Below are 27,339 nucleotides of genomic sequence, written 5' to 3'. Positions count from 1 at the left end.
CGAATCTATCAAACTGTATTTTACTGACTGTCCATTTTCTCTCCAGGACTGGAAGGTTCTTCAAAGCAAGGACCGAACTTAATTCATTTTTCTGTGGTGCTCAGGAAAATGTGAAAGAGTATTGGAATAAATTAACAGGCATGAAGATGATCAGAGCCATAAGACCATCATTTTCATCATCAAAATTGCCAAGTTTAATCGAGTCATTATCATACAGAAGCCATCCGCCAAGTACCCTACATGCAGTGTCATTTAGTCCTCTTAACAGTTCTATGACTTAGAAAAGATTTTATCTTACTTCATATATAAGGGAATTGTGGAGCACAAAAGTTAAGGAACTAGTCAGCAGAAAGCCTGGATTCCAAAACAACTTGGATTCTTCAGCCTATGCTCACAAACAATGACCTCAACCAATTTTACCTGGAACTAAACAAAAGCCATTGGAAATGTAGTGGTCCCTGACCAATTCCTAGAGAAGGCCAATTAGAGTAAACTTAAGATACTCTTTCCACCTCTGGATGTGAAAAAAAAAAGTAAGCTAGTGGATTAGAGACATTCTATTAGAGACATCCACTTTGAACTCGGTAGTATTCAGTTTATCACACAAAATAAGACACAGCCCTTGTGTCTTTAAGGAGCCTGCGCAGGAGGCAGGTAAGTAAACCAACTGGTTACTATGTGGTAAATTGCAGAAGGAGGTCATTTCCGAACCAGTGAATCTGGCAACGAGTGCAAATACACAAATGATATATTGATATTATATTACATTAAATGTTAAACCAATTTCTAAGTTTCTAGACTTTCTGGTGAACTGACAGTTTTAGGATCTGGAGAAGGAAATAACATCTTAGTGAGACCTGAAAGACAAATAGGACTGAGGGGCAGAGAACATCTGAAATCTCCAAATCAGTTTAATATTGTTAGAGCTGAACTTGTGGACAGTGGAGTGCAGGAGGGAACTGATTAAGAGTGAGGCGGACCAGAGGACCCGGGGCCACGTAGGGGACTCCTATGCCCAATTAATGAGTCTGGACATTGTCCTAAGGGAAGTGAGATTACAGTACTGAAGTTCTTACACTTACAAAAACAACACAGAGCGAAAGATACTTGGGAACACAGTAGGGGCACTCACTGAAAATAACCAAGATTTCTACCAGCAGTGTCAGCTTAGGGACCTAACGTAGTAAATGCAGAGCTAAAATGGAAATATGGAGGCTTAGAAATTAATAGATGTGAGATATCAAGGAGGTTTCTTAAAACTATTAGAAAATTATTTGATTTCCTCTTAGAATAAAGAAGGAAGAAATATCTTAAGACTCCAAATTTGAAACAAGTTGTTTTAAAGCCATTAGAACTTTGTTACTTTTAACCTAAAATTGGAAAAGAAGATAATACTGTAACTCCTTGTGATGTGAGAATAAAGAATGAATGTGAATTTAAATTTTTTGGTTAAAAGGCAAGTATTTTAATTAAGATAAACACTAAAAAATTATTTTAACTCAACCTAACAAATTCCTTATAACAAAAAAGTGGGGAGACTTCAGAAAATAAAATAGTGCCTTCAAAATAGAATCGATAAGTGAAAATCAACTTTTTGTTGCTAGCTTCTATTTCAAACATATTAATCCAACCACTATAAATATATAGGGCCCAGATGTGATGAAAAACCAAAGATATACACTGTAAATTATACAGCTATTTCCATCAACTCAGTTAAATGCCCAAACTGGTTTTGGTATTACCTGACTTTTCATGGATGATAAAGCACTCCAAAATAATGCTCACTTCAGTATAGAATACTTTCTAGAATTCATCTCAGTAGTATGCACAAATCATCACGGTTTGTTCTCATTCCACTTACGTGTTCCCAATGATAGTGATACTTCCCTCTCTAGCGTTCCCTGAAAACAGGTATAATCACTTAGTAAGATAAAAATGTCACCTACCCTTGGCGGTCCTTGTACATTTTGTCCACTCTTTCCCATTGGACATCCAGCCCTGAGAGAGCGTCCTGGAGCTTCGCCCTTTCCGCGGGTGTGGCGCTTTGCAGTGCTGCTGTCTTCTTGTTGTGAATAATGTCAATCCGACCTGAGATTTGTTGCAGGTTGTCTTTGATATTCTGTAATGGCGAAAATGTAAGAAAAACCAGAAATGAGAAATGTCTAGGGAAAGAGAAAAAGGGCAACTTATAAAGCCCGGAAGTAACAGACGGCCTTCTTAATCGTTGACTTTTTAAAGCCATCAGTTTGGAAGCCCGGCGGTTGCAACCTGCTCGGATTCCACAGCTAAGCGACAGGCCTATTCTTCATACAGTGGATCCGTCCCTGCACCTCAAAAGCCTTTCTCCATTTGGCTTCTGTGACGTGAACTCTTCTGGCTTTTCTCCCACCTTCCTGCCTACTGCCTCACTGCTTCCCTTGCTGAATCCTCCTCCTCTTAGCAATCTCTTAATATCGGAGTGCTCTAACTTAGTTTGCCTCTCCTTTCCCTCTCTATTCATACATCCTCTCTTTGTTCCCATGACTGTAAATGCCCTGGAAAGGACAATGACTTGCAAACTTGCGTACCCAGCCCTGACCTCAGCTCTGAACTCTGCACTCACAAGTTCAACTTGGATGTCTCAGGAGCATCTTATCTGAAACATAACATGGCCCTAACCAAATTCTTAACTGCACCCCCCTTACCCTTCTCTTCCTATGGTTTTCCTCATTTCAATAAATGACATACCAGTAAAATAGTTATTCGGGCTGACCACCTTAGAATCATCCTTGAACTTTCCTTTTTAAGCCCCAGGATGCAAACTGCTGGCAAGTCCTGTTGGCTTTACTTCCAGAACCTGTCCAGAATTGCTGCGCTTCTCATTATGTCCCTTGCTATAACTTTGATAGCGGCTATCATTATATTCACCTGGATTATTGCAACAGCTGCCTAAACGATCCTCCTGATTCCGGTCTTGCCCATTTCCCAATCAGTTCCCCAGACAGCCACACAAGAGATTCTTCATAAAATTGAAGTCAGTCATATTACTCCTCTGCTGTGGACCCTCCCATGGCCCCCTCATCAAACCCATAATCTTTACCATGACCTAAAAAGCTCTCTAAGGCTTGCTTGTACGCTGCCTACAATTCTAATCTTATCTTTTCTTAGTCTCTCCCAGGTTCACACTATTTCAGCCTCATTAGCCTCTCTGCACCCCTGGAGTCTGCCAAGCATGGCTTCGAGGTATCTGCACTTGCTGTTCCCTCTGCCAAAAAGATTGTTTCCCTCCAAGACATTTATTGATATGGCTGGTTCCCCCGCTTCTTTCTCACCTTAAAGGAGCCTTTTCTACCACTCTATTTTAAACAGCAGTCCCAATCACTCTGTACTCCCTGTCTTCTTTAATTTTTGTCATGGCACTTATGACTAACATTCAGTTATATATCCACTATTCTCTCTGCACCACTCAACTAGACCTCGTGAGTGCAGGGATGTCATGTGTCTTGCTTTCTATTGCGTTTCCAGGGCTCTATGGTGGGTACTGGTGCATTTTTGTTGGCTAAATGAAGGAACCCAAATGTATACCATATTAACTGCATACTTTCTATCTAGTTTATATTTAAGGGGAAAATTCACAAACCACAAATTCATTACATAATAAACATTTTTTAAGTATTGATTTCCAAAAAGAATTTGCTGAAAATTTTATTCCGCTTGTCTTGCTAGTATGAATTTGTTTATTTGGCTCATCTGGGGTTTTACAGACAAGTCAATCGAGCAGGCGTTTACTGAGCTCTTCCAGGCAAAAGGATCGATATAGCGAAAGTGAAAGTAGGTGAAGGACAGTTTTACTTGTTTGTTTCAAGAACTTTTAAATTGATTTTATTCTGGTAGCAAGGGAAGGTGTGGTTTGGAGGGCTGAAAGAAAAACAATACAAGTGCAGAACTCCCAGCTAGATTATAAGAAATAATATGATGAGTGAGTGCTCTAAGTGGCACTGAATCTTTCTGGAAGTTCAGCTAAGGAATACATCACAGACCACGTTCGGTCATAAGCTCAGGAGAGAGTTGCTGGAGGAAGTGCAATGTGGGGCTGACATGGCTGAGTAGTCAAAGTGTGTAGGACATTACAGTTAGTCGGCCACACACATGAGCACGCAGATTTGGCTGCCTTTTTAGAAATGTAGGGAATTAGGGAAAGGTGGGTCAAGAAACAGAGGCTGCAGATGTTCGACGACGTGCTTGGAAAATTTTAAGTGTAATTCAGTAGCCAGTGGGAAACTATGATTTAGTACAAACTTATGGAAAATTGCAAATGGATAAAGTGCAGGGAAGTGTTATACATAGCTCCCATGAACCTGCTGTCCAGTGAGGACCCTGATGGAGCTGCGGACAACCTTCTTTCACTATGCTCCCACACATGCACCTCCTCATCTGGGCTAGTTTCAAACGAGTTGATGTAATATTTTATTCACAAATACCTCAGCATGTGTTTCCAATATAGATCAACTCTCTTCAAAGTAAGTACACAGAATACCTTCATCACACCTCCCAACTTCACAAAAATTCACTAATATAATCAAATATCAAGCTGCTATTCATTATTACGTTGAATTGAGAAAGGAGTTCAAAAGAAGGAAGACTCAGAAGAACGCGCTGACTGTGTGTCAGGTAAAGAAGAGGAAAGACCTGAGTAACTCGCAGGTCTCTGGCCTGGAAACCTAGATGAGCCGTGGTGTCACTGACGAAACGGATTCCAGATGGATGAACAGGCTCCGGGTGTGCTCGCGTGCTTGTGTGTGTAAGTGATGAGTGCAGTTTGGGACATAATCACACTGAGAAGCCTTTGGGACCTCAGACGCTACGTATCCAACAGGCAACTGACATCAGATTTTGCGAAGAATGAAAGTGCACCTACCATTGGGCCACACATATCTGCACATTTCTGCATGGTCTGGGCTTTTGGAGCAAAGAGTATTGGAAACTGGGTGAAAGGATAACTGAATAGTAAACATATCTTCCAGTTGAGACGAGTGCATTGCTCCAGAGAGGCTTAGAAACTTATCTCTCTGGAGCACTTTGCTTACATTCTAAATTACATTCTGAGAATAACAGAACTCTACCTTCCACTCTCCGTGGAGATGATTTGTTTATATTCCAGAACAAATGTTGGTTTGTCCTCCCTCCCTCTCTCTCTCTCTCTCTCACACACACACGCACAAACACACACACAGGCTTCCTTATATAAGCGCTGATATTCATCATTTGGGACTTTCTCTCCTATACCGCAACCCTGCGCAGTAAACATCTGGCCCTCATTGCATTTTCCTATGGGGATTTGGGGCTTGGGAATGGACACGAAGATGCTACTGAATAATTAATAACATGTTCTCTAATTCAGATATCTCCTGTTTCCTGCCAGGATAAATAAATATAGATATAAAAACAAACACAAACAAAAGGGAATTTTTTTTTTTTGCCAAATTTCAGGCACTGTCGGGGAAGGTGTTAAGCATGTATGAGATGGAGACAAGGCTACATAGAAAGTGGGTATTGCTGGGCCTGCAGCTCTCCAGAAGGCAGGCTCTGAAGTAAAATCCACAAGTCAGACTAGGCAACAGTACACAGGTTATGGGGAGATTTGGGGGCGCTTTCCTGCCTCCTTCTAAGACTTCTGACTGTGATGCATGAAGACTGGCTTCCGTGGAGAATTGAGCGATAGAAATGGGAGAACACGGATACTGTCAGTTGTAAGGACTAAAAGGCAATGCTTACACTGGGAACCTAAAAGAGAAAAGAGCAGTTGTATTCCCATGTCTTTCCAATTAGCTACAAAAAAGGGTTACATTGCAATGGTGAACTGTTATGTGAATTAATTTCAGAGAGAGGGGAGCTGTTTATAACATCCCAGGGTGTTCTCTTCAAGTCCACGGACACTTTGTGATCAGAAGGCTTTATTACTTTTGTTAAGTAACTCAATTTAACTCCGGTGTAAGGGTACTGATCTGACAGGGCGAGCATTGCCATAGGAGAGAATGGAGGGTGTGCCAACACCAAGACGTCCTTTGGGAGTACTGATCTGGGGGAAGGCAGGTTAACACTGTCTTCTACCAGTGCTACATACAGAGCTGTGAGTCACTGGCATTCAGATGGTGTTTAATTGCACAAGAGAAGGTCAGATTGCTCAGAAACGCTCTTTAGAGTGAAAAGAGTAAGACAAAAGGCTGCCTGAGGATACACCTCTGTCGAAAGCAGAGGAGGAGGAAATAGATAAGCATGCATGAAAAGTAATTCCCATCAGACCCAGAGAGAGAACCCTAAGAGTAAAGGAATTCGAAACCAAGGGAAGATGAAAGAACAGGAAGGAGGGAGGGAGTGGTTGCTAGAAAAGGAGGGAAGAGTCAACTTTGGGAATTTAGGAGGTCATCAGGGATCTTATCAAGAGCAGTTTCAGCATTTGGGAAGTGTGAAAATATAAGTGGATTCTAATCAACAAAATAAGCGAGCAAAATAGGACCAGAGACATGGAGATAAAGAACAAACTGACAGTGACCAGAGGGGCGGGGGAGAGGGATAATGGGGGAAAGAAGAGGAAGGGTCATCAAGGAACACGTATAAAGGACGCATGGACAAAGCCAAAGAGGGGTAGGATTGAGGGTGGGAGGAGGGGGTGGGTGGGATGGGGGAATAGTGGGGCGTAAATGGAGACAGTTGTACTTGAACAACAATTTTAAAAATGAAAAAGAAAAAGAAAATATAAATCTGGAGAGAGCAGACTGCCTTCCACTGTCACCTTCTTTCACTACAACATTGAAAAGAGTGTAGTGCGGCACCGCGGTTTGTTTTGGTTGACATAAGACACATCTTTACTGAAAAAAGGTTTACTACTAATATAAACAAAACTGATGATGTAACAGAAACTTTTAAAAAAGATAAAATGGGGAATTTACAGAACAATGCAAACGAACAAACAAAACAGAAACAGACCTATAGATGTAGAGAACAGACAGATGGTTGCCAAATGGGAGAGGGGTTGGGAGACTGGGAGAAAAAGGTGGAGGGATCAACAAGCACAGATTGGTAGTGACAGAACAGTCACGGGGATGGGAAGTCCAGCATAGGGAATACAGTCAATAATATTGTGATAACTGTACGGTGCCGGGTGGGTACTGGAAATACCTGAGGGATCACTTTATGAACATTGTCTAACCACCATGCTATACACCTGGAACTAATACAAAATAATATTGAACGTGAACTGTAATTGAAAAAATAATTTTTTAAAAAAAGATAGAATGGATCTGGTATGTGCTAGCAATGCCCAAAAAGTCACTGCAGTCAAGCACACCTTTCATACATATTTTTTTATTCACCTGGAAAAATTTCATGACCATCTTCTGATGGCTCTGAGCCTGGAGGCCTGGACTGAATATTTCGGGCTATTCTATGAATTTGGTTAGATCATGACCAACATGGCTTCTCCGCAAAGTCCCTGCTAGCTCAGCTGACCCGGGCAGCCTCACTTCACCAGCACTTGCACTGGGGCAACTCCTGATGCTGGTGTGAGACGTGGACTCCATCTCCGTGCGACTGCCAGCCCAAGGGCAAAGACCCAGACATCAGACAAATGCTCCACGTGATTCCGGGCAGCCGGTTTAAGGATGGGCTAATTACTTAAATTCACATTGCAACAACCAGTCACATTTGCCTGCACTTTGCAAGCCCAAACACTTCAAATGAATGGCTGTAACATTATATGGGAGTAAAATTCAAGAGGAGGAAAGAAGGATCTTTCCCACCAGAATACAAATCATAGAATAAAAATCATCTATTTACGGCTTTGGTGTGAAGTGGTGTGGCATGGTATACACACACATTCTTTCTCTGAGGATGTGAGCTTGCAAAGCTTCCTGATTTTAACCTGAAATCTCTACAGAGATCTCAGTTTTCTGGAAAGTGGTACAAGAACTAAGAATCAAGTAATGGCCTTGGCTGGTGTGGCTCAGTATATTGAGAACCGGACTGTGAACCAAAGGGTCACTGGTTCAACTCCCAGTCGGGGCACATGCCTGGGATGCAGGCCAGGTCCCCAGTCAGGGGCACATAGGAGGCAAACACACATTGATGTTTTTCTCCCTCTCCTTCTCCCTCCCTTCCCCTCTCTCTAAAAATAAATAAATAAATCTTTAAAGAAAGAATCGAGTCATGAACCGTTTTAGTAATGCTGGGCAGCATGTTGTAAAGACAAGAAAACTTTCTATTTTAGGTGAAAAAAGCAAAAAAGCACAAACTGGGGCAGGGGATATCATACTCCCTGGATATCTAGATAATAGCTCCTTGGTGCATTCTCAGAGAAGGCTGTCAAAACTGGCTGGAGTCCAGGAAATCTTTTTTAAAGTCCCTACACATACTCCTTTCCCTGCGGCATTGCACACAGAAAAATGGTATATGCACCAAAGACAATTCTGTAGCAGTTTCCATAGTTTAAAGTCAGACATGAGATCTTTTATAGCTTTTTCCTATTTTAGTTTGTCTAGAAATAAGTGATCTTTACAGTTTCTGACCCTCTAAAAATGAAACCATAGTCCCTGTAGTTGCTATGGTGATAAAAAAAAAAATCCCTAGGATCACTATAGAATATATTATTTCCATTTCTGCCCCTGAATAATTCCTTATCTTACCTGAAAATATGATGGAAAATGATGCAGTGCCAACTTTTAGTCCACTTCATTCCTAATTTTGCCATGCCCAATGAACTGACTTCCCCAACACCCCTTCGCTTCTGTAAGATGTCTACTTGTGAACCACACTTCCTGCGAGAGGAAATTTTAATTTCTGAAAGGCATTTGTACATGGGTTTATAAAATCTAAGTCTTTAACATTGCCAAATAGCATCCTTGCCACTCTGATTCACAAAATCAAATTAAGCGAGGCCCTTCTTTACACACTGTTAACAGAGAAAAATTAGAGAGTGAAGTAACTCGCACAACTGAAAGATGTAGCCCGGATACGTGAAATAAAGACGAACAGAAAACTATGAACTATGATGCCTCAATTCACAGTGTGTAAATAATTCAAAAATTATTTACAAAATATTGACTTCCCAGTTTGCCAATGCTCCCTTGGTTAAAATGTCTCAGAAGGGAAAAAAAGAACGGCCTTAAAATTCAAACAATATAGTTTCAGAGACATAAAAACAGAAGCTAAAATCTAAGATAATGTGAAATTGATTGCTTAGTGTATTTCCCCCTAAAAGTGACTTCCATATTTCACTGAGACTCTGGCTTGAAGTAGATTGAACTTAATTTAAAAACAAAACAAAACTATAACATTGCTTTCTAGTGATTGCTCAGTTTTCATTTCTCAAAATGACTCATGTGAGCAGATGGCTCCAAACACCTGTAAATCACTTCCTTTCTTTTTTTTTACCATATTTACATCCTGAAGGAAACTTCTACCTATTGCTTCACTAACAACAGCTTCTTCACTGAATCTTCTCCCCCTGACCCTGCAGCATTCAGTACCATCTAGCATAGCTGTGCCTCCCTAATCTTACCTAGTTCTACTCTGCCTCTGGTTTCTCCTCTGTCTTCATGACCTCAGCAAGTATCTGTTGAGAACCTACCATGCGCCGAACACCTTCTATGAACTGGGAATATAATAATGAGCCAGAAAGACAAAGCCGTCCTAGTTTTCTTAGCCTACAAAGACTTTGCTGTAGCTTTAAGCAGACTTAGTCACAAAATGTCTCAGTCTCTCCAACTGCTGGATGCCCCCTCTGTTGGGCACTACTGGCAATGAATCTGAAATACTATCCTGACATCTTGCTTATTCTGTTTTCTGCCTCCATCAATAAGATCCATTTGGGACAAGGTGACATTTAGGTCATGGAGCAGCTAAGATTGCCTACAGAGATGGGGTTAGAGGAAGAGGGCTGGGAAAGGGAAGCAGAAAAAGACCCAGAGTTTGTGACAGAGTGTGGAAGAAGAGCCAACAGATTATGCCTGGTGATCCCCAAATTTCTATTTCTAATTGAGATTCTCTCCTGACCTCTGACTTATATCAACTGTCTTTGATGTCTACTTGGATGCCCAATAAGCACCTAAACTTAACATGTCAAAACTAAACTGACACCAACCTTATACCCTAACCTGGCCCTTCTGCAGTTTTCCACATTGTGTAGTTAACGGCAGCTCCACCCTTCCAGCTGGTCACGTTAAAATCTTTAGTGTTATCCTTGACTCCTGTCTCTACCAACAAACATGCAACTGGCCACAAAATCCTATGAGCTCTACCTTTAGAATTATCCAGAATTTTTAAAAAAATTATTTTTATTTTTTACAGATTATTTATTTATTTATTTTTTAGAGAGAGGGGAAGGGAGGGAGAAAAAGTCGGAAACATCAGTGTGTGGTTGCCTCTCGTGTGCCCCCTACTGGGGACCTGGCCTGCAACCCAGGTATGTGCCCTGACTGGGAATGGAACCAGTGACTCCTTGGTTCCATTGCAGGCCAGTGCTCAGACCACCGAGCAACACCAGCCAGGGCTAGAATTATCCAGAATTTGACCTCACTGCTTCTCTGATTCAAACCACCATCCTCAGCTTGGGTAATTGGAAATACGAGTTTAGTAACAGTGCTTTCTTCATATGGGTGTTATGATTACCAGGAGTTACCACAAGTAACAAACTGAGAACATGTCCTGGCACGTGATAAATAAGTGGTAGCTATTATTATTATCCACATTCCAATTATAGTCAAAGCACAAATACTCAAGAACTTTCTCCTCTATAAAATTACTCTCCATTTCTGCTTTCTGCATTGCCTTCTCCTCTTCATCAATTCAGTTACGCTCATGTCTTATGCTATGTATTTTGGCTCTATTATGACTTTCCTACCTGCATTACTTTTGAACTTGTTTGTATAACTATGAAATGTGTTCTCAATTAATGTTACAAATTACCAGAGTGCAGGGATCATGTCTTGTATTTCTTTTAGAGTGTTAAGCACAGCATTAATAAGTATTTGTCGATTTAAAGTGCAAAATTAAGTTGATTCTCTGAACCTTAACTTGTCTATGCAAATCTGATGTGCACGGAATCACTGAACCTTATTGATACATTTTTCTTGATCCACTGAGATAATCCTTCAGGTCCCCATGGGTGTTGGGAGCTATTCAGCTACCTCCCCATTTATTCTATTTTACTGGTCATTTAACTGTTAGAATAAAGAGTGGAATAACAGTCTCCCTGCATTTCCAGTCTAAGTTTCTCCATGATTTCCGCCTCCGTGATTTCCTCTCAGTACCTCCGATACCTAACAATAGACAAAGTCCTTCATTCAGAGGTACTGTATTTTGCCATGTATAACACGTACCCACATTTCTGTGTGCATTATACACAGGATTATTATGCCCATTATTACACCCATGGTATGTAATCATTATACCCATGTATAATGTGCATCCTTATGTTTCCCTCAAAACTTTGGGCAAAAAAAGTGTGCATTATACACAGCAAAATGCAGTATGTCTGTACACATTTCCCAAATGGCACAGAACATCAACAAGAACAAAAAAGAAACAATGCAAAGCTGCACTCCACTGCTCTGAGTGTTCCTCCGAAACAGTTCTAGTCCATCAGCACCGACTAAACTGAAAATGATTTCACAAGGCAGTTGGTGAGAGTTACATTTTGAGTTGAGTTGTGCACATTGTCTAAATCATTTTACAGAAAATCTTGATAGAAAAATTGGCTCTTGCACATAGTAACAGAGTCGTGTCAAAACAAATGCTTTTCTGTTCATTAAAAATTAGACATATGATGTTCCATGTTTCCAAATTTTTTAGAACTAGGACACACTTGTAAGTCTTACACAACTGAGCAGAGGATGGGCAAGTAGGTTTTACGGGGAAAATACAAGAAAACCTAAAAATCTGATTACTGCTAAGGAATGAAATCGAAAATGTGGATAGGTGGACAGGATAGGTTTTTTTTCCTGAGTTTCATTGGATAGCCCTTTTTCCTATTAAAATATACAATCATGAGTCCCGTATTATTTTGATAAAGACTGAAAATCTATTATGAGTGATCAAGCAAGTTCATAAATAAGTACTCTACAAGACAGAATGCAATTCAATCTGTATAAATTAATACAGATGACAGTACACAGTTTGGGGAAAACGGGGAACATATTTGGTCGTATTTTCCCATTTCAGAAATGATTACTGCTGCCGATGTTGAGAGAGCATGTTTTCCATCATGTGTCTTACCTGGGAGATCGAAAAGCAAAACAACTGCTTCATATAATTGTTCTAAACCCAAATGCATGAATTTAAGAAAAAACAAAACAAAAACCATGATATAGGACAGGGGTGTCAAACTCATTTTCACCGGGGGCCACATCAGCCTTGCAGTTGCCTTCAAAGGGCCGAATGCAACTTGAGGACTGTATACATGTAACTACTCCTTAACTAGGGGCCAGGAGCTTGGCGCTGCCTCTGGGTAGAAACAAGGTGCCAGGCCGCATAAAACAAGGTGGAGGGCCGAATTTGGCCTGTGGGCCTTGTCTTTGCCACCTGTGATGCAGGAGTAAGACCCTACCACTCTACCTGATTTCCTTACTGTTTTGGAAGTCCCATGGATTTCCTTCACGATGAGAGCATGCTTTAATCTTTTGCTAAGAGTCCTGGCTGGTGCGGTTCAGTGGATTGAGCGCTGGCCTGAGAATCAAAGGGTTGCGGATTCAATTCCCAGTCAAGGCACATGCCTGCGTTGCAGGCCAGGTCCCCAGTAGGGGGTGCGTGAGAGAGGAAACCACACAATGATGTTTCTCTCCCTCTGTTTCTCCCTCCCTTTCCCTCTCTAAAAATAAATAAATAAAATCTAAAAAAGGATCTTTTGCCGAAGGTTTGGCAAATTAAACTTAGGAATCGGTAGTAGTTCGGGTCAATTAATTATATGTGATTTACAATACAAAGTTCTAGATTTTTTTCCTCAAATATTTAATGATATGCATTAGGACTCAGAAATAAGCAGATGTGAATAAAAGTCACTATGTTATATTGAACTATACACAATTGCCAATATTTGAACATTTTGACCTACATAATATGAATTCATTATGTTCAACTGAATGTTATTATAGTATTAATGTGTCCATGATTACCAATTTAAGCAGGAAAATGAATACAGACTGGCTTTTCTAAATGTCAAAAGAAACACAGCAAAATAAATAACAAAAATAAGTCTCAAACTACAAGAAAAAAAACACTACTGATTAAACCATTCTTCACTTAGCGCTTCAGTGCTTTTAAATATTTTAAGACACAGTTCTGAACTTAGAACACAGAATTTTAAATACTGACACAGAACTAGAAAACATGTAATTCAACATATCTCATTTAAAACCAAACTCTAAACAACAACAACAAAACCAAACAGAATAACTAGAAAACAGCATCCTATTCTTGGTAAAAGCCACAGTGCATGGGACCTTGAAACAATTCAGAGTTTGCATTCCTGTACCTCAAAAAAATATTAAAAAGTGACTTATTTATTTGGGACTTAAAATCAATAGAAGAACAGAAAATTGTACCTCAAGTAAGTAATATGGAGTTTTGGAAATACAGTAAAGGAATATAATTGAAAGTATATAAGATCCTCCAACAGATGTTTTTGTGGAAAGCAAACATTTTTTTAGCCGGTGTTCATTTTCTGCTTTTACTTTAAACTTTTCTTTTTACCTTTAGGCTATTTGCTAAATCTGGAAATAGCTTTACGTATATTTTATGCTATTGTTAACATTTTAGTTAAAGTTTTGTATGTACCAATATGCAGTTTTATGAGGTTTACCACATTCTTAAAGGCAATTTGTGTTTAGGATTATTTGCATGGACATTTAATTAACCATAATTTTTGAGATGTTGAATATTTGATGCAGGAATGCGAGTTTCAAAAATCTTAAAATTTATATAATCCCATGTAATTTCGTTCTCCACAGTAGTACACTGAGTAGGTGGGCACAAGTATTATCACTGATCCAATTTTAAAGTTATAAAAAAGGGGACTTCAACATTTTATGGGACTTGACAAAGGACACAAATATTAAAAGTCAGATTCAGGGTCTAAATTGAAATCTTTTAGGTTCAAATCCTGTGCTTTGCCAACCTCTCTAGCCTACTACTTGTCATAACCGCAAAATGCAAGCTCAGTCCCTGGGAAAGATATCACTAATATTTTCATTACATGTGGGTTTCCCACCTTACACTTTCATAGATGACTGGTTTAGAACTCAGTATACACAAACCTACACCACATGTCTCTGTGCTGGCATCTGTGTGTAGATTGCTAGAATTCATGCATCTCAATGATTTAACTCAATATAATGTACAAAGAGGCTATTTCATTTTCTTTTTTTCAGCTTTGGGACTGACAGCAGATTAACACTACTGTGTTCTCTTTGACTGCAGAGTCCACATTACAGTCCACTTACCGGACTGCCATTCAGTCATTTAACTCATGTACGCTGCGTGCCTGCTCAGTGTTAGGTACTGTTCTAGGGGTTGTAGATACAGTAGTGAACAAGGCACACACGATACTATTTTTGTCTTCCTACGGATCCTATGTATGATAGATGCCGGTCTCCACAGAGGACAGGTCAGAAGAGTAGATGGCTCATTTACAAACTACTGCAAATGGGGAAATGGTATCTTCTGCTTCTGCTGACTGAGTCTCACTATTTTAACAAATGTGGCACTCCAGTTCAATGGCTACACATACACTTAAATGCATGTGTGTGCATTTTTCAGACAACCCTGCAGTATTGCTTTCACATTCGGGGCTTTAAGGAGTTTCAGCTAACAAAAACGCCTTGAGACCCATTGTAACTTGGTTAACAGAAAGGCACACCACTTCCATTTCTAAGAAAAAAGAATTATAGCAGCCTATTAGTAGCTGCTGTGACAGCAGCCATTGGGGAGTAGATCTATCTTAACATTGAAAACACGAAGCTGGAGTTCCAAAGACTCAAACTCTAGGTCATTGTCACACTCTGGAATTTGTCTTTATCTGACAGATGAAGGCAACACCCTATAGAAATCTAATTCTCATCCTCTTGGTGCCCCGTCTGGCTCCCAGGCAGTACATTAATGACAGACCGAATTGGGGAGAGGGTTCAATCAAAAAGCATTAAAGTACTTATTAATTAGATTTTCCTGAGCTTCTAAAGAAGTTTTTAAAGTTATTTTTAGTGGCTCTCTGGTAACTTGCCCTTTAGATTTTTTCTTCACGGCTTACGGTCCACATGTGAAAAACACTCCCTCAACACAACTATTTATTTTGGCCAAAACATTCTCCACGGGAGGATGCGTTGCCTTTGAATAAGGAACATCTGTAATTATATGTCACGGCTCAAAAATAACGGCATTATAATTGGTCAAAGAAAAGCTTGACTAGTTCATGAAGTGAAGGAGAGCCTCCCTGCAAACATCATCACACACGCAAAATTTCTACCGGTCTCCTGAGTTGTACGTGCTGCTGGGCAAGTTTCTGACTTCCAGAATTTATAGAATGGGGATTATCAAAATGGTCTGGCTGGGAGAATGGAAGGGGTAGCGATGAGTTCTTTTTAAAGTACATTTTAGCAGAGGTAGGAGTAAGCTGCAGCATGGGACTCAGAGTAGGTAGGACAACTGCTGGGCCTGATAAAATAACTGCAGAGAGAAACAATGAGTAATTTCCTATAAAACAGACATGGATTAAATACAAAGGAAGACTGTACCAAAGCACATATAAATATGAACTGGGCATGACTATAATGCAGTAAATATCTATAATCTCTTCACTATAAAGGAAATGAAAAATGAAGTACTATAGAAATGACTTAAGTAGGATTTAAATTTCAGTGAACAGATTAAGATTTATAAAGTGATTCACAAGTGTAAATAGCAAATTAAACAAATAAATCCCCAAATCATAAAAACAGTTGAAGAAAGGAATTATATTTATAACTGAATAAATGTGTTGGCTGAAAAATTTGAATGTTTCCTTAGAGAAATCACTAAATGATTACATTATTCAGAATGTTATATATAATCCAAAAGATCACTTCTTACATTATGGTAATACATTAATAACATTCCTATTTTTCTGTGCACCAAACTATTCTATTAGGAAATTTATGTGGAATTTAAAAAGCATTTGTAATCAAAATCTGCTTTGACATTTCATGTGATCCATAATTATTTAATTTAGAATAATTGCAATATCCCTTTGTAGAGATATTAAATTGGTGAAAAATCTAACCCTCTATCTTGCATGCCCCTGTATTACAATGTGTCCAGAGAGTTACTCTTTTATTTTCTTTTTCAGATTCGTACATACAGCACCTTCTTCCATTATCTTATTCCCCTAATTTCAGACTGGAAGAACAATCTGTTTGCACATGGCCTTAGTCTTGTCCCCACTCACGTGATTGGCGTTATTAAAAATGTATTTCAATGCAACAAAACACATTCTAAAGGAGAGAGATTTTGATCATGCTAATAAGACCTCCAGGGCCAGTACTTCACGCCCTTCAAGGCAAGATGAGTATGGAAGGCACAAAATATCAATGAGAATAAATCTCACATCCCTCAAAGGACCCTCTGCCAAATTCGCAGGACACCCCAACATTCCTGACCCCCAAATCTGCTAGGAATGGGTCTTTATACAACCGCACTCAAGTTGCTGGCTGAATAAACAAAGAAATCTGCTAGCTGCACTTTAAAACCATTTCCAGAATCTAAAACCCTCTCTTTACCACCCCAGTCCACACCATTCGTATCTCTTTTCCAGCTGTGCTTGTTTTGTTCTTGATCCCCCACAGTTCTCCTTGCAACCAGTGCATAAATCAGATCATGGCACTCATCTCCTCTTAAAACCTACGATGGGTTCCATCCCACTCCAAGTGAAAGGTAGTTTCTACAATGGTCCCCCAGGCCCTCCACAGTCTGGACATCCACAGCCCCTTTGGACTCATGCCCTACCACCCTCCCCAGCTCATTCTGCTCCAGCCACCGTGGATTTTCTGCTGTCCGCTGATCAAGTTAGGCACGCTCCTGACATGGGGGCCTTCACACTGACTATTTACGATGCCCAGACAGCAAGGCTGACTCCCTTCCCTTCTTGCAACCTTTGCTGCAACGTCTTTCTACACTATTCACAGTCACGATCACAACCCCTGCCATCCCAAGGACCCCTGCCCCTCAGTAGTCCTATTTGCCCTTACGCCGCTCTGTGCAGTCTGGTTTTCATCAAGTGTTTCATCTTTTTTTTTAAATAAAGACTTTATTTATTTACTTTTAGAGAGGGGAAGGGAGGGAGGAAGAGGGAGAGAAACATCCATGTGTGGTTGCCTCTTGCTTGCCCCCTAATGGGGACCTGGCTCGCAACCCAGGCAGGTTCAATTATCAACTATGTAACTAATGTTAATTAACTTTTTACATATAAACAATCACAATAAATGGCTTCACAATGCCAATGTTGACTTTGATGTAAGAATAAATATTACTTAGCCCCAACTGGTGTGGCTCAGTGGATTGAGTGCCAGCCTGCGAACCGAAGGGTCTCTGGTTCGACTCCCAGTCACCGCACATTACCTGGGTTGTGGGCCAGGTCCCCAGTAGGGGGCACAAGAGAGTCAACTACACATGGATGTTTCTCTCCCTCTCTTTCTCCCTTTCTTTCTCTCTCCCTTCCCCACTCTCTAAAAATAAATAAATAAAACTCTTTTAAAAATGAATAAATATTACTTAAGTATATGTTCCTCATTCATCACTAGTTGTGCCTGAGCTACTTAGTGTACTAGGTATGGAATGCAGACTTCCATGTATAAATAGGTATTTATCTGCTTAGTCCTTGTCAAAATGATTGGGGAGCTTCCCAATTCAATACATGTATGAAAATCACGTGTTGTATTAATTAGATTCTATCCAGAAAGGAATTATTTTAACTTATCACGTATTATTTGTGTTACATTGCACTTGCCAGAAATATGCATGTTAAACAACAGCAATAGCTACTATAGCTCTATAATTTGATTCATGCAAATCTGTCAGGAATAAAATCAACCACAATTTAATTTCAAACCTTCCCAACCAGCAGCTGTACAATTTATGCATTCCTTTTCTATTTTTACTACAGGATAATGACAAAGATGAATGCCTTTAAGAGGAAATACATATTCATTGAAAGACTGAGATCAAAACTATCCCCCTTCAGAAAGCCCGCAAAGGTAGGAAGCCCATTTGCCTGCTGCGGGAGATGTGTTGGGAATGAGATGGAATCCTACCCCAAACTACATCTAATGAGGGTTCAATTATCCAGTTAAATTAAACCTGCAGTTGCTTTTCACAAACCACAGTAATCAATATCACCACAATTGGTGTCAGCTACAATATTATTAACTATATCTGGAAGACCAAACGATTAACTACGAGTGTAGCCAGAGACCCATCATTCTGAGTGCTCCGCGTTAAGATGTATGAAAACAGAAATAGTCCATTGGCAACTGAATCAGTTTAGGGTCGCTGCTCCCTTGACCCATATGTCCATGAACATGGAAAAGAATGAATATTAGCTCATTAGCCATGATTTACAGGTTGAATAACAATGACGGACTCACGAACTGTGCTGTCATGAGAAATCAGTTCCTGTGAATAATGTCTCCTGTCATTATTAATGTCTCCTGGCATGTATCCTGTATCAATTGATAGGGTTTCTTTCCTCCACTGGACTCATCAGCCATTTGACTTTTACTTCAAAGAGAATGAGAAACAGCCCGATGCTAAAATGGGTGGAGTGGTTCCAGAGAGCTCTGCCTCTCTCATTGTACTTCAGTGCGTTAAGTTTACAGCTTTAGTTGATATAATGTAAGATATAAAACTCAAGTCACTCAGATGGTCCAACTCTGATCTCCAAAACAAAGAGCTTTATCTACTTGTAGACTTATGCAGATAAATGTGTGATATGGCATGAGCTTTCAAAAAAATCATTTCAAATATAAAAAATACTTTGGCTAATAGGCACTGCTGAGAGCAAACTTATCTTCTGTTTATAATTTTATGCTATTTGCATTAGAAAATACCAAGCTCTGGCTACACTATAATATTTCATTTTGAGTGTAAAATGTATGATCACAAAAATTATCTTGAGACACACATTATTATGGACATTTCCTTGATGCTACATTCATTTATCTTCAGATACTTCCCTCTAAAACTCAAAGCCTATTTCCTTATCACATTTCACCTTACTTTGGAATTCAGAACTTGTAGTTGGTGGTTTGAGAAAAGGTGGATCTGGTTGGTGGCCTCTGCCTGGTGCTTTTATTAAACAAAATATTTTTTCGCTTTCTATTCAATTAGATATCATATAGTGTGGCATGAATACTGACACTAATTTGAAATTGACTATGTAAATTTAAGTGGAAAATATAAACATAAAACAACATACAATAGATACACTCTAAAACCTTATCCAATTTCCCCTTTTATAAGAAAAGACAGGCAAGTAAGGTATCAGCTGGGAATAAACCATTCAACTATCAAAACTCATTTTTTCATGCGCACCTTCTGCCTTGAATGAATGTATGTCAAGCCATTATTTCTGTGTAGTCCTTTGTTTTAGTAGCTCCCTCAACATGCAATACTAAAAAATACCTCTGTGAACTTATGTTTTTCTTTCCAGCCCAGATTTCTAAAGCTAACCATCTGAAAAGTGTTTTAAGAATTCCATGTGTAAGTCCAAATGCCTTCCCTTTACACACTTAAGTCAATTGTGTTGGTACCGCCACTGATCGGTGTGATCACCTTGTAAAATCTAAATGAAAGTGCTTTGCTTTTACCTTCAGAGACTCCTCTTGTTTAAAGAGATCTTCACAATCTTTAGCACAGAGATCAGGAGCATTGAGAAGCTGTTCCACTTCGGACAGAGCTTGAGAGACATGAGTGATCTCAGTCAGATAAGTAGAAGGCACATAAGAAATTTCCAAAGGCATGTCCTCGGTCATCACCTTCACCGACTCTTCACGGACCGTGTGCTGGTATAGATATACAAAAGGACAATTCTTTTAGCTTCGTAATAATGAAAAGACCTCTCTTGAGTTTATATAGATTCCAGATTATAGCTGACAGAGGGCTGAAAGTGGATAAAAATGCACGATAAGTCTATCAAAAAGGTTATTATTTATATACCCTCTCCTTCCAAAAGTGTTAGGACCTTTTATGTTAAGAGATACATACCCATTAGTACCATGAATATAAGGATGAAAGACCAAGAGCCATAAGGTCATAAGAAGGGCAGTGTTATCCTGAGAAAAGGATCATTTTAAAAACTGGTTTATAAAATGTAACTTTAAGGATCCTTAAAAACTTGGTGTAGGGTAGGATGGGAGTGTCTTCATCTGTGGTATTCATACAAAAGGAACCTTTCCTATACCCTTCCCCCTAATCTTTTTAAAAAAGATTTTATCTATTTATTTTTAGAGAGAGGGGAAGGAAGGGAGAAAGAGAGGGAGAGAAACACCAATGTGTGGTTGCCTCTCACGCACTCCCTACTGGGGACCTGGCCCTCAATGCAGGCATGTGCCCTGACTGGGAATCGAACCTGTGACCCTTTGGTTTTCAGGCCAGCACTACAATCCACTGAACCACACCAGCCAGGGCTCCCCCTAATTTTGACTGAGGTATTGAATACAAGAGGGGCAAAGTGCTCTTGGCTGGTATGTACTCTACTATTAAGCATCCCTCTCCTCCAAATTCTAGGCATCAGGTTGTCTCTTTGATGCTAGTTTCTTAGTAAGTTAAGCTGCTAATTTAGGTATTAGGTGAGTAGGCCTGAGGGGGGAATTCAAATTGTAATAAGAACTCCAGAAACCCTGAACACCTAGGGGAACAGCAGCCTCTCCTCCTGTACCTGTGCTTTCCTACCTGGCATTCAAGAGCTACACATGATGGGCACTTGGAGCTCAGAGTCCCTTCAGACCTGGCCAGCAGTGCCTCTTTCCCTATTCCTTATAAGAGCAAGAATACATTCTATGAGATATGCAAATTCATAAAGAGAGATGGCCTCTGCTCTCTTCTGCGTGCAGTGTGGGGGGTGCAAAAGTAGGTTTACAGTGCTGAATACATGAAACACAGGCTATTCTTATATTATCATTCTTTATCATTGTATTCTTTTTTTCCATATGAACAGGTCTAAACCTACTTTCCCCCCACTCTGTATAAGCAGCAAAACTCTTGTAATTGAAATTAGTTTCCTAGTAACTTTGCTTTGAATCGACCTCCTGCCCCTTGCCTGTTGATGGGATCAGCTGAGGGGTTCGGTAGGCCTCTGGTGGAGTTCTGGTGACAGGCATGCTAACACAGCCACTTATTACGGCCTGGCCTTTATGACAAAACCATCCTCACTCTGGCAGTAGTGTAATTAAATGGCGTGTAGGATCCCAGACTGAAGCCACACAAGATGAGTGCAATTATAAGCTGGTCCATTTATGCATTCTTTTTAATTTCTCCCATCCAGGGTTCTTGTGCTCCATTCTTACATAATATAAAAATGACATAATTCTAATTTAGATGTCTCATCTACTTACAGCACTGCAAATTCATAGCATTACACAAATTAGCTTAAATGTGTAATGATACCTTTTACAAAGTTCAGTTTAATGTGCATATCATAACCAAATACCTGACACATATTCCTTCATAATTAATGGGATGATAATCTACATGTGCTTCTAATTTTCCATTTAAAATCATATTAGACTTTGAGGCTAGCATTTGATGAGGACACTTCATAGGCTTAGCCATAGATTTTTTTTAATCCAAATTCTCAATTTCTTCATCTTGAATCAACCATTTCACCAGGTAAGGAGAAAAATGAACTAGCAGGCTATTTGAATTTGCCATTTTCAGTGACACCCTCGGCCTAACAATAACCAGTAGAGTCAACAACACAAGTCGAGCAAATTTACTGTGGCTTTCGTACCTCCCTTCAGACTGCTGACTATTGTTCTTAAGAAAAACTTCCAAGTTAATAAATTTGTCTTTCTTATTTGCATCGGTTGCTCCAATTCCAGAGGGATAGTTCTACGTGATCGGAAACAAGATATTTTTCTCCATAATTTTTATTAAATGGTGCAATTACCTTTCTTTGTAATTGAATGCATGTTATACGTGTAAGTTGCTATAGAACAGTGGTTTTTGTTATTAGGGATAGAGTTTCTCTCCTATATGTATGTATGCATGTATGTATGTATACTGTATGCATGTATTTTTGTTTAACCAAAAAGGGTTGTTTTACAATGACCCATATTTTCACAATATTAAGAAATCATTTGAGTCTCATTTTTAAAAATTAGTGTGATTTTCCAAAGGTTTTGATATCCTGTCATCCTTTTCTCCTAAACAGAAAATGATTCTAAGTTCTTTATATCTCCTTTCTGTGTCTCTTTTGACATTTAGTTCTCTAGATCTTCATTACCTACATTTGGGACACTCTCAGCTGTCTTAAATTCATATCGGTGCCGTATGTATAGTAAATATGAATTATAAATAGCAGGCAACTTAATGGAACCATTAAATACAATCATGAAAATAGGCACTGAAATTCACATTTGACTACTGCCTTGGATTTAATTCCCTAAAACACAACTTAAAACCCAAATCTGTAATTCTTCGGTGTTTGGGAGTAGTTTTTTATTTCGCATCAAGTTGAACATAAAAATGGCGTTTATTTAAATAGTAATTAACTTTCACCATACAGGTTTGAAGATCAGAGTTCTGTGTCTCAGAAAGAAGATCCAGCATCAGCCTCAGGCCTAACCCGAGGCTCTGAGGACCAGCGCCCACTGGACTCTGGCTCCTCATTCATTGACCTTTTCACCACTTGACAACGTGTGTCTGTCACAGATTCTTTGATTACATATTGATTCATGTACTTCTTTTCCTCCTACAAAATATTCCTCAGCACATGAAGAGAAAACACATTTTTGCCTACATTTGAATGGAATTCTCTTTTAGGAGAATGTTATGGCATCTCTTTAAACCTGGAATTTTTCAAATAATTGGTCATTTTGTATCTGGCTCTAGACACCAATTTTGCTTTCCTTTTGCTTTAAAGATGAAGTCCTTATTGATTATAACAGCCTTCAGAGAATCATTAGCTATCACAGTGCAGCTAGGGCATGCCCTATTAATAAGCACAGTGTGATTATTTTGGAACACTATCATACGTAAGTCTCAGAGCAGTTGGTATCACTCCATGGAAATACGTGGACCAACTATACCGCATCCTATGCACCCCATGCTCAGACATGGCATGATGAGGTTCTCCAACGCAATTAGACATATTAAATGTGTTACAGTTGCTAAAGGCAATCAAAGAAATAGCAAGGTATATTCTATAGCTTTAGAAAAGAGCTGAATGATGAAAAACATCGCAATATCTGCGACCCTAAACTACTGGTAAATAAATAATCTTCTTTCTATTTGTTCTTGTGCAAAATAAATGTAATTAAATGTCTACAATTCCTAAATGCTTTCTGGTTACAGTTACCTGTGGGCACTGACTCAGGTGTATTTTCTAAGTTACATTCTAAGAGGTTAATATCGTATGTTTAAAACATGTAACGAAAACTGATCTGGTGGAGGACTTCGTGCCTCCTGTCATTCTGATACAATAGTGCGTCATCATAGATGGTAAAAGTTAAGCGGTATATATTACAGGAAAAATCCTGTGAACTTTTATGGCAAAACAGAAATACCTCAAAGTAACTCTTTGACAAAATTGGGAAAATGTCAAGTCATTTTCTGGAAAACCCAGTTTTATCAATTTTGAATATTCTCATTTATTATAAAGTTCTCATTGATTTTATATACAGATGTATTATACGTAATCGATTTTTTACACAGAGAGACGTACTATAATTTTCCTATATAGGAAACTACTAAAATTTTAATCAAGAGAGTCAGAGATTTGGACATCTAGTTTACCATCTACTCCCTAAAATAAATCCTGCCTTTGATAGCATATGCAGCTCCATAATGAGTAAACTACACCCACTGAATGACTTTCAGCTTGTTTTAATAAAAATTTCAGACAGTTACTTAAAAATCAGTATAATTGGAAGTACCACGTTCGTATTCTCTTCTTTATGCAGAATCCATGTAACTCATATTCAGATTTTTGCATTTTTCATTTGAATTTCATTAACTCTGCCTTGAATAATTATATCCTGAATTCTGATGTGTACAAATCCTGTCTAACCTTTTGAAAATCAACTTGCTTTTGTTAATGTTCTTCACCACCTTTTATCATTATAGATATTCATGCATCATTAGCAAGTAAGTGCTCTAGCCATACTAATTCATTTTATTTCTCTCTGTTCATAGTCCTTTCTAATGACATGTACCCAGAAGAATACACTCTCCTCATTTTCTGCGAAGGAAAATCAAGAGATGTGGAAGAAAGCCCCAAAGAACCTGTTTTTATTAAGAAATGAAAAGCTCGAGCGATGCTTAAAATGGATCATTAGGGGACCAAACTATGATTTGCAACAGCTAAAGTTGAGTTAGAAACAGTTTTTAGATTCTGAGCTATGGAAGCAGGCCTAGATATCACTTGTTAGGTTTTAAAAAAGAACTTTGGTTTCTCTGAAACTTCAGTGACCACAATCTTTTTGTATATATGTATACAAAAAAAAATACATGTATACATTTTTGTTACTTAAAATTGGTTTTTTGAGGGGCTACATAACTGTGTGAGATGAAGGCAATCCTATTTTGAAATAAATGGTGCCTTATACCTAAGTTGTTAGAACACCGTTATTTAAACAACTTCTGCCATGATTTAGGCAAGTCCTCTCTCCTCAATATAAGTTTCAAATGGGTGGTTACTGGTACATTTATGATTTATGAGGTCAAAGAAGCTGCAGATGGAAAATGTGCTAGCTGCCACATTCTTTTAATACATTCCTTTAAAATACCTATAGCTCTAGTATAAATGTGGTATATAGAAGATATGTCAATGCCTTCAAAGTCTAACTAATGAAAAATGGATGAAAATGTGGACAAAAGTAATGTGATACAGCCTTTTTAAATTCTGTTCATGTTAATCAAGTGAAAGGTGTTCCAAACCTTCAAAATAAATCCAGATTATTTATTAATGACTTGATGTGAGCTATCATATGAAAATCTTTTAACTTTAAAAATCTTTTAAATCTGGCTATCTTTTCTCAAAAGGACATTCTTAAATATTATGGATTTTTAAAAAGATTTTATTTATTTATTTCTAGAGAGAAGAGCAGGGAAGGAGAGAGAGAAACATTAGTGTGAGGTTGCCTCTAGTGTGCCCCCTATCGGGGACCTGGCCCACAACCCAGGCATGTGCACTAACTGGGAATCGAACCAGCAACCCTTTTATTTGCAGGCCGGTGGTCAATCCACTGAGCTACACCAGCCGGGGCAAATGTTATAGATTTTTAAAAGTAATAGTACAATGGCATGCAAATCCTAAATGGGATTATAGGCTTTATGTGAGCTCTGAAGGCTCGTGAGTGACATGGAAATGGGAAAGAATTCTTTTTTCTTACACAGGTACAGCTAGTCACAAAAGTCTTCAGAGAAAGACAATTAAGTTTCCTTCTAGAGATTACTACAGTGAGAAGGACAATTGACCTATCTTTATTTATTTGTCCTTGATCATTTCTAGAAATTATAAGCCTGAAAGGCAAGTTAAAGAAGCAAATTGGGCACACAAAAAAATACTGTGTTAACCCATAGAGAGAAAAAAGACTCAAATAATGAAGTACACAAAAGACAAGATTACAACACACGTGAGACAGTCTAACTAATGAAAAATGGATGAAAATCTGGACAAAAGTAATGTGATACAGCCTGTGATACAGCGCTGTGTTCCTGTCCTCTGTTTGGAATGACATGTACATTCCAAGCAACATGGTGGTCCGGGAGCTGTGAGAGTATTCGGTCTCATGTGCTCTTAAGTAAATCACTGGTCAAAAGACCTTGAATAATCAGCCTGATGAGTCCAAATGGATTGGCTGTGATCTTACATAGAGGAAACAGCAGTGGGATAGTGTTTGCTCTTAGGTATGCCCCCCTCCACTGAATCATCTAGAAAGTAACCTATGTCAAGGCTCTGCAACAAAAAAGGCCTCAACCTTTGAATGAGATTCCTTGATCAACAAACTCTATTAGCTTATAATCTACCTTTTGCTTCAAAAGAATAAAACACAGGAAAGACATAAAATGATCAAAGACTGCAGGAAGGCTCCCTTATAGTCACATGATTCATTTTTGAAAATTAGAATGAATTTGCGGAGCAGGGCAGGCCGTCAGTGAAAGAGCCTTGCGGCGGAGCTGGATTTGCCAGTATTTAACTACGGCCTCCTTCCAAGAGGCCAGGAGTGTGTAGCATCCCGTGTAAAGGTTCTGGCTGTACCGGCTCACCGAGCTGCCTCACGTTCATTCTTCCCATCCACACCACCCCATTTCCCCAGTTCCTCAGGGCCCAGCTTGGTTACTGTCTAATGAAACTGATAAACTGAATCTCAATAACGTGTTAGTGGCTTATAGTGGTTTAGAGTGTTATCCTTCACAGGAAAACATCTGCATTTTAACAAGGATTTCTCAATGCATTCATATAAATTAGTGACACGGTAGAATTCTAGTCACTAGAGTGGTGAGGAGAGAAGCGAAAGGAAAGGGCTTTGGATCCCCTCAAAGTGAGCGCCAGCACAGAAGCACCGACACAGACAGTCTACCTTGTAAGAAATCACCTGTCATGTAACACAACGATTTAATGAACAAGGTTATACACCCTAGCTACCTTACAATGCAAAATAAACACAGCGAAGACTCATGCATACACAGCACCTGGCATTAGAGTAGGTTATCAAAAATACTTGTGGAATAAATTAAAGGAAAAACTATCAGCTTAAAAGGATAATTTTAAAAATAGATATTTGGCTAGAATTGCTGGGACCCACAGCAGCAATATAATTTCCATTTTGGAATTCCCAGAATTCAAGCACAACTCTTTGCTTCATTTCATAATGTAATCTCCATTGGTATAGACTTAAAAGGTATTTCTCATTTATTTAACTATGTCGTATTTTACCAATTTAATGCCCACTAGCTAAATGCCATGACACATACATATCTTTGCTCTTCAGTTGCCTCTCAGATGTTCATGTAACTCATTATATGTGAACAAAGAAAGAAATAATTATTTGGGGCATTTTTATACAGATCACTTTAGAAGATACTGATTTTAGCCCCTTTGTGGAAGGTGCCTGATAGCAA

At 39.0% G+C, this 27,339-nt stretch overlaps 1 protein-coding gene across 4 annotated transcripts in view; it reads right to left on the bottom strand.

Annotated features, from left to right (window-relative positions):
* The window catches only part of DMD (dystrophin), a 1,939,942-nt gene that overhangs the window by 1,094,619 nt on the left and 817,984 nt on the right, over positions 1–27,339 (bottom strand). For all 4 annotated transcript variants that reach the window (XM_045855895.1, XM_045855896.1, XM_045855898.1 and 1 more), the window contains 2 exons: positions 19,863–20,057; positions 1,947–2,119 (listed from right to left, as the gene is read on the bottom strand). In XM_045855895.1, the coding sequence (XP_045711851.1) occupies positions 1,947–2,119; positions 19,863–20,057 (368 nt within the window). The remainder of the gene's footprint in view (positions 1–1,946; positions 2,120–19,862; positions 20,058–27,339) is intronic.

This window comes from Phyllostomus hastatus, unplaced genomic scaffold (genome assembly GCF_019186645.2).
Source record: "Phyllostomus hastatus isolate PE091 unplaced genomic scaffold, TTU_PhHast_1.1 phas_scaffold_12, whole genome shotgun sequence".
Lineage (NCBI taxonomy): Eukaryota > Metazoa > Chordata > Mammalia > Chiroptera > Phyllostomidae > Phyllostomus > Phyllostomus hastatus.
The sequence above is the reverse complement of the archived record's forward strand: the minus strand, read 5'-3'. Positions and strand labels throughout refer to the sequence as shown.